The sequence below is a fragment of the Galeopterus variegatus genome, unplaced genomic scaffold (assembly GCF_000696425.1).
Source record: "Galeopterus variegatus unplaced genomic scaffold, G_variegatus-3.0.2 Scaffold10422, whole genome shotgun sequence".
Taxonomy (NCBI): domain Eukaryota; kingdom Metazoa; phylum Chordata; class Mammalia; order Dermoptera; family Cynocephalidae; genus Galeopterus; species Galeopterus variegatus.
The window spans coordinates 9,188-24,018 of NW_007736533.1; the positions used below are offsets into that span (position 1 = coordinate 9,188).

Here is a 14,831-nt window from a genome sequence, read left to right on the forward strand (position 1 = left end):
TTTCAAGGTCCAGTGAAATCCTACATGTAATTTAAAACTCAACCCTCCTAAAAGTGAACAATGCTCTGGACTCCTGCTTGACTGAGGCCCCTTGTCATTAGCTTTCCTTCTCATCTGAGTGTATGAAGAAAGGAATTCAGAATTAAAGCCAGGATGTCCTCACTTGCTTTCGGGCCCAACTGACACCTGTCGTTTTACCCAACTCTACATCTTCCTGCCTGTCCCTAGGTAGCAGCAAAGCTGATGGCCAGCTGGTCTCCAGTGAGAAGAAGGGGAAAATGAATGTGCCAGGCTCTGCCAAGATCAGGGGTAAGATAAAGTTTGTGCCGCTTTCACTTTGCCCTGCAAGTCAATACGAACTTTTCTAAAATTTCAAGGAGTCTAGATTCTTCATAATTTTCTACTAGTCAAGCTTAGTAGCCAAGCAGAGGGCAGTGAAATCTAAAAACCAAACCCAGTTGGAGCCAGGGTTCGAATTGCTTGTACTGATATCATAGATCTTATCTGGCCAGAGCCTAGATTTTTTTCCCTCTGAATTTCATCTGCTTTTCATGAAAAGTCCTTTACATCATTGGTTTATTAAATTGTAAGCAAAGCAAGTTTACTCTCTCACTGCCCTTTCAAATGCTCCCTCTAGAGGAGTTCGTTCTTATCTTGGGCAGGCCCTATGGCTTTTCTGTTCCATTTTGACAGCTGGAAGACTCATTTCAGGAGCTGAGAGTCCTTTCCGACATAATTTCCCCCAATTTAAAGCTCCCCTTCTTCACCCTTGTCAAGCCTTAGCCTGGGGTGCATTCAGTGGGGGTGGTATGGTCAGCGTCTTCTCTTACTGTCTCTTGGCTCTACCCCTCAACAGCTGCTGGTCTGACCCACCCAAGACTGGGGAGATAAAGGAGAGGGGGGAGGTAGGAGGAAGTGTCCAGCCTGATCGGCACAGCTGTGAGATGACATTGGGGGGGGAGGATGCACAGCTGCTAGCGCTTTGTTCCATGAGGTGCTTTCATCGGTTCCACCACAGGGGGAGGGGAGGGGTCAGGCACCACAGCTTGGCTTCTTTTGAAAGAAATGTCACCTTTCTCCTGTGACCTGGATGTGAGCAAAGGGCTAGTGCTGGCATAGTCAGTTCCACCAGCACTTCCTATGGTGCCACAGGTGGTCTGGAGCATTGCCAAAGACACGGAGGGCCTGGAACTAGGGAGACCAACTCAACCAAGTTGCCCGGAACTTTCCCATTTTTGCCACTCAAATTCCCATGTCCCAGGTACCCCCTTAGTCCTGGGCTGAGCATGACCATTGGTCACCCGACTTGGCACTTCCTGAATTGTTCCCAGCTGTTAAAATGGTGCCACAGGTGGTCTGGGGCATTGCCAAAGACACGGAGGGCCTGGAACTAGGGAGACCAACTCAACCAAGTTGCCCGGAACTTTCCCATTTTTGCCACTCAAATTCCCATGTCCCAGGTACCCCCTTAGTCCTGGGCTGAGCATGACCATTGGTCACCCGACTTGGCACTTCCTGAATTGTTCCCAGCTGTTGGAGCTTCTGCTGAAATTTTGAGAAAACAGGAGTAAATGGAAAACTTTCACACTTACTTCTAGAGTTTAATTAATATCGACCAATTATTTTAAGATAACCTCAAATTCTATTCTGACCACCATAATATTTATTAGGTTTTGTGATGGGATTTGAGTGTTTTTATGGGTATCGCAGCCCAGAACACAATACTAGTTGAATCCTGCCTTCCTCAGCCACTCTATTTTGAGAGTAAAACACAGTATAGTAGTGCTATATTATGAATTAACTGGATTTAAGCTCCAGTTCTCCCCGTACCAAGAGGCCGGTGGGCTAGAGTGAATGCCAATGTGTTTCCTTTTCTCCCTAAATATACTGGTCCTCAATAGGTCTGATGAAAGGTAAATCCAACATATCCTCTAGTCCCAGAAAAGATGCAACCAGACAGAGACAGAGAGAGAGAAAGCAGGAATGAACTCTGTATTGGCTGGACTGTGAAAAGTTGTGGCAGAGCTCTGGTGCCAAGCCTGGCTGGAGGGTAGGACATTCCAGAGCTGCAAGAAAAAGATTTCTGGATCTGTTTCACTGGGCAGTGTGTGTGGATCCTCAGACAAGGAGGGAGGCTTGAGGGAGAGAGACCTGGAGACCTCCAGAGTCCCACTGCATCTTGGGTGAGAGGAGGGGAGGGTAGTCATTCAGAGAGCCACACCTGGGTGGATGACCGTCTATTGCTTGGTAACCCCACCTTACAGACGGAGGAAGCAAAAGGGAGCAGAAGATTAACATGCCTCATTGGGGACCACATTTCCACCTTCTTAGTAGTTTTTCTTAGCTCTTGGCTGTTAACATCCAAGCCTCCTACTTTTTAAAACAAGTTTATTGAACTCTCTTAGGACTCTTGTATGAACTCCTATTATCTTGTTAAATATTATCAGGGTGACAACTAGCAAGGCTGAGTTTGTTTGCTCTTGGGACAAGGTCTCTCTAATGATCAGTATTTGTCTCATGGGCCATTTAGGTCTTGAATAGGTGAAGCCCCCCTCAGTAACTCTTCAGTTTGAAGACCAAAAAGTGGGATTATGTTCCTAATCACTAGGCCCACTTTGGGTTTGACTGAAGTAAAGATGCTTTTCCCTTTGTTGGCCTAATGTGCTCATAATGTGTTTAGAATTTACAGCACTTAGGCCCCAGCAGTCCGGAAAATATGTCTTCATGAGATCTGCATGACCCTGTCCAGCACCACTGATGGTGGTCATTGGATGGTGGGATTTGAAAACAAGAAATAAGGAAAATGTTGTTTTCCTGCCTTAGAAAATAAAACATATGTGAATGACAGCAAACATTAGGATGCCTGTCCAGACAATTAACTTGCAAATACAAGAACATTCTCTGCTGTGGCGTCTGTCAATTGTTAATTGCTACTTGAAATGAAGTTTTGGAAGAATTGGTTCTACCCATGCCTCTTGGTTAGCCTTCTTCTGGTTAGTTTCTTAGATCCTAATATCTCTGTCCAAACATAGGCAGACAAAGCCCTTGGTCACATTTACTATCACTTTCAGCAAAAATACAAATATCATCATTCAGGGTGATATGTGTGGCATGTATCTCACCTGTGGAGCACCTAATAAAGTTTATTTTAACTCACAAGCTGCCAGTTATTTCTCTCTCTCCACTAAAAAAAAAAAACCCCAAAACACAAAAAAAACAAAAAACTAAGTGCTTTCACTTAATTTTGTAGTTTTTTCTCAATGATCTCTCAATATTTTATTTTCTCTGATCTGGTCAATGCTCAAAGAGACACACGTGAGTACAGCCCTGTCTCTGGCTACCTAACTGCAGCGTCAGAACTGTGACAGCAGCCGTGTGTTTCATTGTCATCAGCGGAGCTTGCTAGATTTTGACTTAGGACAGTCTTACTGAAGCCTAATTTTTCTGCTAAAGCATTCTGTTTCGTGTGAGATTTGAGGGGTGAAATTGGGGTAGACCTTCTGTAGTTATGTATCAAAAATGCACACTTGGAAGAAAGACTTTGAAACTCTAGATATTTGTGGAGCAGAGTTTCCTAAGTATTCCTTTGTCTACCTAGGAAGGACCTCAATAAGGGAGGAGTGGGCAGGTTCAATGACAAAAAGAGGCAGAATAAAGAAGTCTTCTCTTTCAGGTCCAAGAAGGCCCAGAGATGAAAGTGTGGACTTCCACGCTGCTTTGCTTCCTGTGACCTGTGGTCAGATGAAGGGAATTTTACATAGAAAGAAACTGAAACGAGGTGGGTGTGGTGGTCTTCTTTAATTCACAACTCCTATCTGAAGGAGTCAAAACAAGTGGTGGCATTACCCATGTGAATTGCACATCATTTAAGCAATTGGAGCCCCAGTTTGGCTTGAGAGGAAGAGGAAGGGATCCCTAAGGTGATATTTTCCCACTAAATACTCATGCATGTTAAGTGCTCACTCCATGGAAGTGTCCGTGGGATTGCTCAGAGAACCAAAGAGAAGTGCACGAACTTCAACTCACGGATGACAGATGTTCTGTGTTTTACTTCAAACCAGACATCAGAGACCCCGGTGTCTATCTGTGCATCACTCACCCCCTTCTGGATCATCATCACCCAGGGCAGGGCGCTTGACATAGTGAGAAAATCACAGAATTTAGAATTTAAAAACCAAAGCACATCTATGACAAGAATTCTGAATAGAGAAAGACAACTTTCTGAGCCTGAAATTTCCCATCTTAGAAAGGGGGCAATTATTAAATCATGCCTCATGGTTTAGCTGTGAAAATTAATTTTCATAATTGATGTAACATAATTTGTAAATTCTAAATCTTTGCAAAAAATGTCCATTTTGATTAACTTCATCTCAGACCTTCTTTTTTTTCTCAGCTTATAGGATTCCACATAACTCAGACCTCTCTCAATATGGCTCTTCGGTTACCAAGACTATTTTTTAAATCAGTTTGACTGAGATATAATTCACATATCATGCAATTCACCACTTAGAGTGTATGAATTAATTTTTTTTGTGTACTCACAGAATTTTATAGCTATTACCACAGTGTAATGTTAGAACATTTTGTCCCCCCCTAACAGAAACCCCTTGTCCATCAGCAGTCAATGCCCATTCCCATCTCACCCCACTGCCCAGCCCTAAGCAACCACTAATCTGTTTGCCACACTATAAATTTGCCTATTCTACATATTTCATATAAATGAAATCCTACAATATGTGCCCTATAATTACTGGCTTCTTTCAAGTAGCATGTTGTTGTCAAGACTCGTTTACGTAGTCGCATGGATAGTAATACTTCATTCCTTTTTATTGCCACATAATATATCATTCCGTTGTGTGAATATACCACATTTTGTTTATTCAATCATCAGTTTGGCTATTATGAATAATGTTGTTTTGAACATTGATGTGCAAATTTTGTGTTGATGAACATACATTTTAAACTCTTGTGGATATATCCCCAAGAGTGGAATTTCTGGGTCATGTGTTAATCCTATGTTTAGCTTATTGAGGAACTACCAGACCACTTTCCACAGCAGCTGCATTGTTTTATATTCCCACCAGCATTGTATGAGGACTCCAGTTTCTCTACAAGCCCACTAGCACTTCTTACCATCTGTCTGCTTTATTGTGGCTATCGTCATGGGTGTGAAGTGGTAATTCATTGTAGCTTTGATTTGCATTTCCGTAATGACTAATGATCTTGAGCATATGATTATCTTTTCTATATAACATAAATTTTCAACTGGATAACCTTTCACAATCTTTTAAACTATTGGCTACTCATGATTTTAGGGATGAGAAAATCTCTGCTTAATAACGCCATTAAACTGGATGAAAAACATAATAAAGGGTGCAGATCTTACTGTGATGACTTCTTGAGCCTCAGGGCACCCCTGAGACCTAAGCCTAATTTGAGAATTCTGCAACACAGAGCCATCTGGAGACTCTGCACTGTTTTCTATTCCCAGAAATCAACAGCAAATTGAAATCCTCTCATCCTTCAAAATCACTTGCTTTTCCTTTTATGGGTGATTTTGAAATACTTTTAAAATGTTGCTTTTGATGGTAATTATCACTTTCTTTATGTATGAGGGTCAAATAAATGCACATACACACCAGGAAATCTCCCTTCAGTGGACTTTCAGGCTGGGTTTGGGGACCCTTAAGTCCGAGAGGGGTGGTCAGACTCCCCTGCTATTGATCTTGAGCTCAAAGGGGATGACTCCAGGTCTGGTGTGGTGGGAAGCCATAGTCTGAGCTCTGAGGACAAAGAGGGCTCAGACTCAATTTACCTGGTCTTACAGGAGTTATGAAGTGTATACAGAGTGAGGATGGAAGTTGGTTCACTCCCAGGAAATTTGAAATCAAAGGAGGCTATGGAAGATCAAAGAGCTGGAAGCTGAGTGTGCGCTGTGGCGGGTGGCCCCTACGATGGCTGATAGAGGTATTCCAGTGACAAGGGGTGGGAGATGTGCCCTTCCTTGCTGCACCCTAATAATAAGGTCACTATTTATTGACTAAATATTTGCTGCACTAGAGCTAAAGCCCTGATGCCAGTGAGTTTATTCGCTCACACGGATAGGGTGTGACATTCACAACAGTAGTACAGGCAGCACATCATGGTTGTAAACGGGGCTCCATCAGGAGACATGCAGGAGCTTGGAGGAGGGAAAAGTCGTCCTAAGAAGGACGTGAGCAGACAACTTTATGCACTGGAAGGAAGAGGAGAGTCTATAGTTAAACAAATGAAAGAAGACAGTTCAGAGTAAGAATGGCCTGAAAACCAGAACCACAACTCCAGTAGCTCAGTGGATTTAGGTAGATGGGTTGTGTTCGATGAAGCATTATCCATCAGCTGGGGTTGTTTGTGAAGGGCTTTAATGCCGGGCTAAGGAGTTTAAACTCATAATCTAGACAACCGGGAATCAGTGAAATCTTCTGAGATGGAAATGACATCTGAAACAGTCTTTTAGACAGCCATGGGGCTTTGGAATGACTTCACTGTCTCTCTGCCCTGCAAGCCTACACTCAAACTAGAATGCCCAGCTCAAATGTTACCCTTTCCTGAATATTCACCGACTGACCTGGCCCCTGCTCATCCCTTCCCATGGCTCCTTGAGCCTGCTACTGAGGCCCTTTTATGCTGTTTTATATTTATCCTTCCATGAGTTCTTTTTCTCTCTGGTCCCTCTAGGCTTTGTCCATCTTTGTGTGCCCAAGATTGATCACAGAATCCGACACCCAGTAGACATGTGATAAGTGTGTGTTGACTGGATAGTGGGTGGGAATGGAAAAGAGATGATAGATGTAAAACAGACTGTGAGGGAAAACCTCTTAGGACTTAGGAAAGAAGCACAGGAGAAAGGGAAGGGATGATGATTTCCTAGCTTCCACTGGTTGAAGTCTAAAAGAGGTGCGGACGAGAAGAGAGAGATGTTTTCTCATTTACACACCTTGGGTTTGAGCTGGCAGTGGAACATCCAGGTGGAAATATTTGGGAGGAGGTTGGAAATGACAAAAACACAGGTTGACAATATGCTTGGATCTTTTTGTCTTTCAGAAAGGATACCTACCTAATCCTCCAAGAATGAATCACAGGAAAAAAAAGGTGATTATTATATAACTTTCTAAGCTTCTTGTCACATAACTGATTTTACATGTAGAGCATCTTATTTTATGGCATCTCAATTGGGTAGTTATAATCAGGCTTCCACTTCCTCCAATCTCCACCCTTTTTTTTGGCATATACCTTCAAAGTCGATACTTTGAACACTACGTTGTACATAAACCTGTGAATGTTAAGCCATTTTGAATGGAGATGATAAGGAGCCATCAAAACAGACCTCTTTTGTGTGTTTTAGCAATAGGAGCAGATGTTTTAAGGGTGTCAAGTTTGGAAAAAGAAACACAATTATATGATACATATAAACACTGCATAGTAAGGCGGTAGGATCATTTTCAATTTAAACCCAGATTTTTTTCATTGATTGTACTATTTTCTTGTTGCTTTGTGTTACTTCACCCCCACGGATTTGTCACCCCACTTCCCCTGGGTGACAGAGATGCAAAGGATTACTCAAAGCCCATCTCTACTGAGCAGTGAGAGGCCCTGAAGTGGTTAACTTCCCTGGAACCCTCCAGCGAGAGGCATTCCTTCCTTGGGAAATTAATGCCGAATTGGGGTTCTCCTCCTGCATTTATTTTCCAGACCAGGAAGCTATAGGAAGAGACATAGGTGGGGTTATAGTGTAACAATATAGGCTGATAACTCTCAGTGAAACAAGCCGGATGACATTCCATTAGACAATTAAGTGGTCTTATCAACACAAGCCTGATCTCAGCAAACATTCCTTCTTAACAGCAATTTCTCAGTATCTTTACATAACAATCAGTACCTAGTCTGTCTTTGAGCCAGCAACCTGCTGTGCCACAATTCTTATCTTGCAACAGAGACTTATACTCTGAGGGAAATTTCCTGTCCTTGCAAGGTCCAATATTTGAAACTGCAAGGCTTTGGAACACCAGGCCCTGTGAAGTACATATGCTTTATAATATATTCCACATTTTCTAACTTTAATGAAATCTGATGAAGTAAAAGTTTGCTCACAGTCTTTCAGGTGTCCCTGGATCAGTAGATGGTTTATCTTGGAACATATGTGAAACCATCTATCATTCCAGGAGATATATCAGCAAAAAGCATTTTGTTTGTTTTGTTTCTTGGTTCTTCACATCCTCCTCCACCTTTCAATAAAAATTCCCCGCTGATTTTTTTTCTCAAGGGGAAATTATTTGCCTTTCATGAGGGCAGTGCTATTGTTGAGGAAGGTCTTGGGAGGCAGATGGATCGTATAGGAGGGGCTGAACTGGAAATCTTTTTACTTTGATGCCACCTCTTTGGCTGCACCAGAGGGGCTGTGCAGGCCTCCTTTAATCTGTGAAAGTGATTTCTCCTGCTATGGGAGAAGGCAACAATTAGGTTAAGTGCAGTGTAGATTCAGGACAAGGTGTTGGTTCTTCCAAGATTGGGTATGAATAAGAATGCAAGGAGGAGGGGAGGGGGAAGTGCCATCCTTATACACTTCAGGTAGAAAAAATGCATCCAAGACACTTCATGGACTTCTGAGATGGGTCACACAGTAACTGGCCACTGATCTTCAGATTCCCCTGGGAATTTGAGGTCCAGGCCTTTTCATTGTCTGATGTTCTGGGATTTGGATAGAGAGGAGAGGAAGGGACCTTCAAGAAGAGGAGCTGCAGTCCTGGGAAACTTGGGTGCATTTTATCCTCAGGGTCGTGTCCCTAGGATTGCTGCAGGAAGCAGGGAGTTCTTCTCTGGGACACTTGCATGGCTTCCAGGACTCTGGGCCCTGCAGTTACAAGGGGCTGCAAGTGATGAGTCCTCAGGCTGATTCTCACGGGAGGACAAAACTTGGGCAGCCAAGTTGAAGGTAAATGCTTGAGGGTCCCTCAAAGAAAGAGGACAACTAGAGTTTCTTCAACTCACTTTGTGGAAACCAGGACCAGGCTCCCTGCATGGCTCCAAAATGGCTTGCCTTGAGTCCGAGAGCCAGGGAATGCAACTTGCCTTGGGCCAAACAGTGGTACTTTGACATGCCAAAGCAAACACTTCAGTCTGTAAGGAAATTTAAAGGAAGCTTATAGTTAGATTTGCAAACCGGGAAGACTACCTCTCAGGATGAGAAGTAAGGCTGCCCAACAAGCAGAAAAGTCAAGAGGGTTTCACAGTCTAAGTTCAGGAAGGTCTAAGCAGTAAGCAAATTTTAAAAACTGTAAGCATTGCGTGAAGACAGAATGGGTAAGTGAGCGTGACGTATTGACCAAATGGTTTCTCAGACCTTTCCAATCTTTAAGGCTGCTCTTTTCTAGACTATTCAATTCATAAGGAGTTCCCATATGTCTAACAGGTTAACACATCCTATCTTCCCAGGATTTGCCTAAACGATGTTCCCTGTGCTTATCTACACAAGAGTCTGTCTGTGAAGCAGTTACATTCTAATGAAGGGGCAGCTTCTTGGGCTAGAAAAAAACAAGTCAATTAAGTTTTTTTTTAAAAAAATGGAATCATCATGGTTCTTTTCTTTTATTCTCCTTTCCTTTTCTTTCTCTTTTCTTCTTCATCAGCACGTCTTAGTCTCCTAGTAGATATATAGGTTTATACAAACAGGTATGAAGTAAAGGGTAGTCTGTGTTGAAAGAAGAACTTTAAATGAAATAAACTTAATGGAGTTTGCTTGAACGAAGTAAATAATTCATGAGTTGGGCAGTGTTCGTAATCAGAAGAGGTTCGGGGAGCTCCACTTCAGCAGTGCGGGCAGTGAGCTTTTACAGGCTGATGTAGAAGTAAGACAAAAAATATATATTTGATTGGTCAGACCCTAGTTAGAGGTTAGTTGGCAGTTTCTGACTGGTAAGGTGTCTAGTGTCATTTTACTATTGACATTGGGCATTTGTTTGCTTCCATAGGAACTTAAAGCACTGGAGCTAACCTAGCCCAATGGCCTCCTAATGAAAATATTTTTGATAGCTGTTCCTTGAATCCTTCAAATGATGATTGTTTAAATAAGTGATAGATTTAAACATCACATTTAATACTGTCACTCAATCTGTTTTTCTTTTCAGCAGAGAACACTGAAGTCTCACAACAGAACCTTAGCTGACCCTTGTGTAAGTACTGAGCTCCAACGATAGCCCCACAACAGTCCAGGTCCTATCCCTGGCTACGTGTTCGGTGGCATCTCTGCTTCTCCCTGGCACATGCTCACTCTCAGTGGGAAAAGGCTGCTGTGTGTGATGAGCAAAGACTCCAGACACATCGCCCAAGCCAGGTGGATGGGTCTGTGCTATGCCTCAGTGTGCACACATCCTTTCTGTCTGCTTCAGTGGAAAGCTTCCCATCTCCTCATTTCTCCCGAAAGTGAGCATGGGAGGAGGAGCTCTAGACTCCTGGGGTCTCTAGAGACACACGTTGAGGTGGTAATGGACAGGGTGGGCCTGTTGAGCAGGGGTAATGAGCAAATTTGAGAGGATAACAGTATTTTAAAGAAGTCAGTGGGAATGGGAAAGAAAACCTCAGACATTCACTCCAGGCACAGGCAGAGCTCAAGACGATCTTAGGCATCAGCTGAAGGAACAGGCCAGGCCAAGTTGGTGAGTTCAAGGTGTGGACTCTGCAGAGAAATGCACACAGGGCAAGTGGGTCCATAACAGAGCCCCTGTGGCCAGTGTCGAGGGAGCCAACGGGGTGCTGAGCTGGTTAGCACTGAAACTATCACCACTTAGCAAATCAAAGGTATTTCTATTCAAACTGCTTGGCAGGTGCAAGCCATTCTGATCCCACAGGCCACATTGATTCTCTGCTTGCAATATGGATGCTTGCTTTGCAGTCTGCCAGAATCACGGGTGACACCCCCTCTCTAAGCTAAATCATACTATGCTTCTTTTCTTTTGTCATGAGGTGGACATTTTAGGCAGGGTCAGCTTTTTGCACAGCCCTAAGGGGGAGCATTCACACAGAATATCATGCAGAAATACTAACACATGATACCCAATAGCAAAGAATAAATAGTTTTATACACAATACCTCCAAAGCAATTTCCCAACAAAATTTAGATCTTATCCACACTGGTATGAACCTTCAGCCAATTGAGGAAGCCTTCAATAGTCAAAGCAGCCCTGGAGTCCAGTGTTTGTGCGGCTTGTTTGGGATGACCTGAGACTCAGAGAGTTAGGTCACGCAGCCCACAGCCGAGAGTCTGGGGAGGAGAGAGAAACTGTTCCAGCAGAGGTGCTCACCCCTGTCAATAATCTTTCCTGAGACAGATATTAAGGCCAATAACAACACTGACTTACAGTATCTCCATACCTTAAAAACCAAACTGCTCCAGCAAAATCTCCACTCCAGCTGCACACTGGAACCACCTGAAGAACTTTGAAAAATATTATTACCTAGATCCAACCCCTAGAGGAAATTCTGATTTAATCATTCTGGACTATGACTTGAACATTAGGATTTTTAAAAGTCCCTAGATGATTCTGATTACCGATTCTATGACATAAATAAGAATACAATGCCGGTGCCCCAATCCGAGCCAAGTGATTCAGAATCCCTGGCGTCAGGACCAGGGCATTAGTATTTTATGTACTTTCCCCAGATGACTCTGACGTGCAGCTGGGCTAAGAACCAAAGGACAGAGAACGAAGTCCCTTGTTACAAGACTGGGGATGCAGGACTCTTAAACATCTGTTACATTTGTTATTTCCCTGTTCTTCTGGGGAGAGGAGTCATCACTTTCTTGAGAACGATGGTGATAATCCATAAGCATCTGCACTGGTGACAGGAAAGTGGCTCCGTGGCTCCATGACACAGCAGGCTCAGTCACCAAGTGGGGATGTGCATGAGATGGTCACAGGAAGGCGGAAGATCCTCCAACAACCCTGGGGTAGACAGGATGTTTGTCTACGGGAGTAGAGGTACCACCCAGTCGATGTCACACTGTCTCCACTCTGTCACAGAAGGTGGAACCAGGAGAGCAGGGCAGGGCGACAGCCCCTGCACACACCACTCAGTATCTCCTGATTCACACGTCCTCACCTATTATCAGGGAAAACAAACAAGCAATGTGGTTTCCTGTTTTAGTCACCCGTCTTCACCCCCTTGGCTTTGGAGATGGTCCAACACAGCACATCTGACACTGGACGGATGAGACTGACAGCAGCTTATTAGTCATATAGACTCAGAGCCCGGGGCAGGGGGCTGCACACACTCGGGGCCACGTGGGGGCTGCGCTGGAAGAAGGGGAAGGGCCCGCGGCTGTGGAGGGCAGGACCTCGGTTCCCGCGGGAGGTTGTGATTGGGTTTGAATGATCCCATGGCTGGAGGAAAAAAATGGCTATTCCAGGACAAGCAGGAGTTACACATGGTCCCCTTGATAAGAAGCGCCTTTAGCCAGGAGACTTATCCCAGGAGCAGTGGGGAGAAGTTGGGGACAGGCCGTTCTAGGTCCTCCCAATTTAACCAGATGTCCAGGCAGCACATAGTACTGTCCTCTCATTTCAGTCCGCATGCTGCCAAGGGCTCGGTCACAGACCAGTCTTTGTCACGAATACACACGTATTTGCACAGCATATGGTGTAGATGTGTTGGTGTCGTTATATTTAATCTACGAATTCTGTGGGTTTTAACGAATAGAAGTTACTTCACAACACTTGGATGCAAATGCTGCTAAATTTTAACTTCTCTAAATGAAATTAACTTTGGCTAAAGCCCCCGCATGTAGAACTATGAGAATCTAGCATCAGTTGATCTGGGAAGTCTCCACCCTCTTTTTAAGAATGAAGCAGCAGCTCTTTGACGGGCCCAGGAAATGAGGGTCGGGCCTCCGTCTTCAGCCCTGGGTGGCTGCTGTGACCACACTCCCTGGCCACTAGACGTGGCGCTTCCACACCTTCCATGCCAAGCTCAGCCATGGGGGTCTTCCCTCAGACTCCCAGGGCTGAGGAGCTCTGTCCTCCCTGGTTCCCACCTGGTCATCTGTACCCACCTTCNTTTTTCCGTGTCTGGCAACGGATCGCAACCCTCAGTGTCGCGCCCGTACCGGACCGGGACCCGCAATGGGATCACAACCCTTGGTGTTGGGCCTGCACCTCGCTCAGCCAGTGAGCGGGAACCGGTCTGTATGTGGGATCCAAACCCTCGGCGGGAGCGCCGCCCCGCACTCCCAAGTGGCGCACTGTAGCAGTGCACCACCGGGCCGGCCCCAAGCAGCAGCTCTTTGACGGGCCCAGGAAATGAGGGTCGGGCCTCCGTCTTCAGCCCTGGGTGGCTGCTGTCGCCACACTCCATGGCCACTAGAGGTGGCGCTTCCACACCTTCCAGCCAAGCTCAGCCATGGGGATCTTCCCTCAGGCTCCCAGGGCTGAGGAGCTCTGTCCTCCCTGGTTCCCACCTGGTCATCTGTACCCACCTTCCTTCCATTCCAGAGACTCTGCCACACGCCCAGGGACCCCCAGGCCCAGAACTCACAGTCCAGGAACTCCTGCTAAAGCCTTTTCTTCAACTCATGGGGAACTTATGGCCAAGAATATGGGATGCAGTGATACATCCCAGAACTTTATTCCACCGTATTTAATTATCAATACGTCTCCCTTCCATGAATCAATTTCATCACTGTGGTGTAGGCAAATGCATCTAACACTTTATTTCAGGACTTGTTTTATCTGCAAGATAATAATTGATCATCCTACAAAGTCATCATCTTGTTTTGTTGCTGGATTTTCTGTGTTAGAATCTCTGGTTTTTTAAGAAAAACTTCTGTGGTCTGACACACAGCTTTCTCCTCTTTGGTGAAGACAGGACGTCTTCTTCCGAAATCTCCACTCCCTGCTGTTCCTTAATATGCCAGGCAGAAGCCTACACGTATCCATGCAGGTTCACGCAAAGGCAGTGTGTTCTAGATTCCCACAGTGGTGCCTTGTGGGATCTCTCTGATCCTGGTGACAGGCACATTGTTTCACTTTCTAGCCAGGAAACTCGGATGTATGTGAGGTGTGCCAGGATGGAGGACAGCTGTTCTGCTGCGATACTTGTTCCAGATCCTTCCATGAGGACTGCCACATCCCACCTGTGGAAACCGAGAGGTCAGTGGGATGCAGTCCCCTCTCTCTCCTCTCCTTCTGGGAACTTCCCTCCTACCATGCACACTCTCCTCCCCCATGCATGTGTCCTGCTTGTGTCTGGATGGGAAGGAGCAGTGTCTTTAGGTCCTGGGACCCCGCAGTGTGATCCAGAGAGCTGTTTAAGGACACGGGCAGCAGGAGGTTAATGATCTTTGTGCTGTCCGAGACCCACCCTCTAGGACGCCAAGGCCAGTGCCTGGGCCCCTTTGCCTATATACTGTTTCTTTCCTCGAAGTTTTGCAGCAGGGACTCCTGTCCAAGGCGAGTCGGGTACAGGACACACCGCTGGTTGATGTTCGCACTTATTCAGGAAGGGCAGGAAGCATGGCTGGTCACACATTTCACCATGGTCTCATCGGGCTGACAGAGGCCCACGGTCCCCAAGGGTTAAAGCCCAGTTTCTGACACTCGGGCCTGGCAGGCGGGGCTCCTTCTGCTCACAGCAGCTCAGACGAGGAAAGCGGGTCCCACCACTCGATGACACCACCTTGCTCAGACTGTCTGCCTGCTGCTGCCACTGATGGGAGGGGACCATCGGCTGGACACCCCTTATGAGGGTCTTGGACACTCTGGGAGGTGTCCTCCACCCCCACAGCTGAGCCCATCGGCCAT

The 14,831-nt window shown here is 45.4% G+C and overlaps 1 protein-coding gene across 1 annotated transcript in view; it reads left to right on the forward strand.

Annotated features, from left to right (window-relative positions):
- Window positions 1-228: 228 nt before the first annotated feature.
- The window catches only part of SP140L (SP140 nuclear body protein-like), a gene marked incomplete at its 5' end in the record, with an annotated part of 18,752 nt that continues 4,149 nt past the window's right edge, over window positions 229-14,831 (forward strand). The window contains 6 exons of the mRNA XM_008594244.1: window positions 229-309; window positions 3,674-3,778; window positions 5,828-5,967; window positions 7,084-7,131; window positions 10,167-10,212; window positions 14,069-14,180. Of these exons, the coding sequence (XP_008592466.1) occupies window positions 229-309; window positions 3,674-3,778; window positions 5,828-5,967; window positions 7,084-7,131; window positions 10,167-10,212; window positions 14,069-14,180 (532 nt within the window). The remainder of the gene's footprint in view (window positions 310-3,673; window positions 3,779-5,827; window positions 5,968-7,083; window positions 7,132-10,166; window positions 10,213-14,068; window positions 14,181-14,831) is intronic.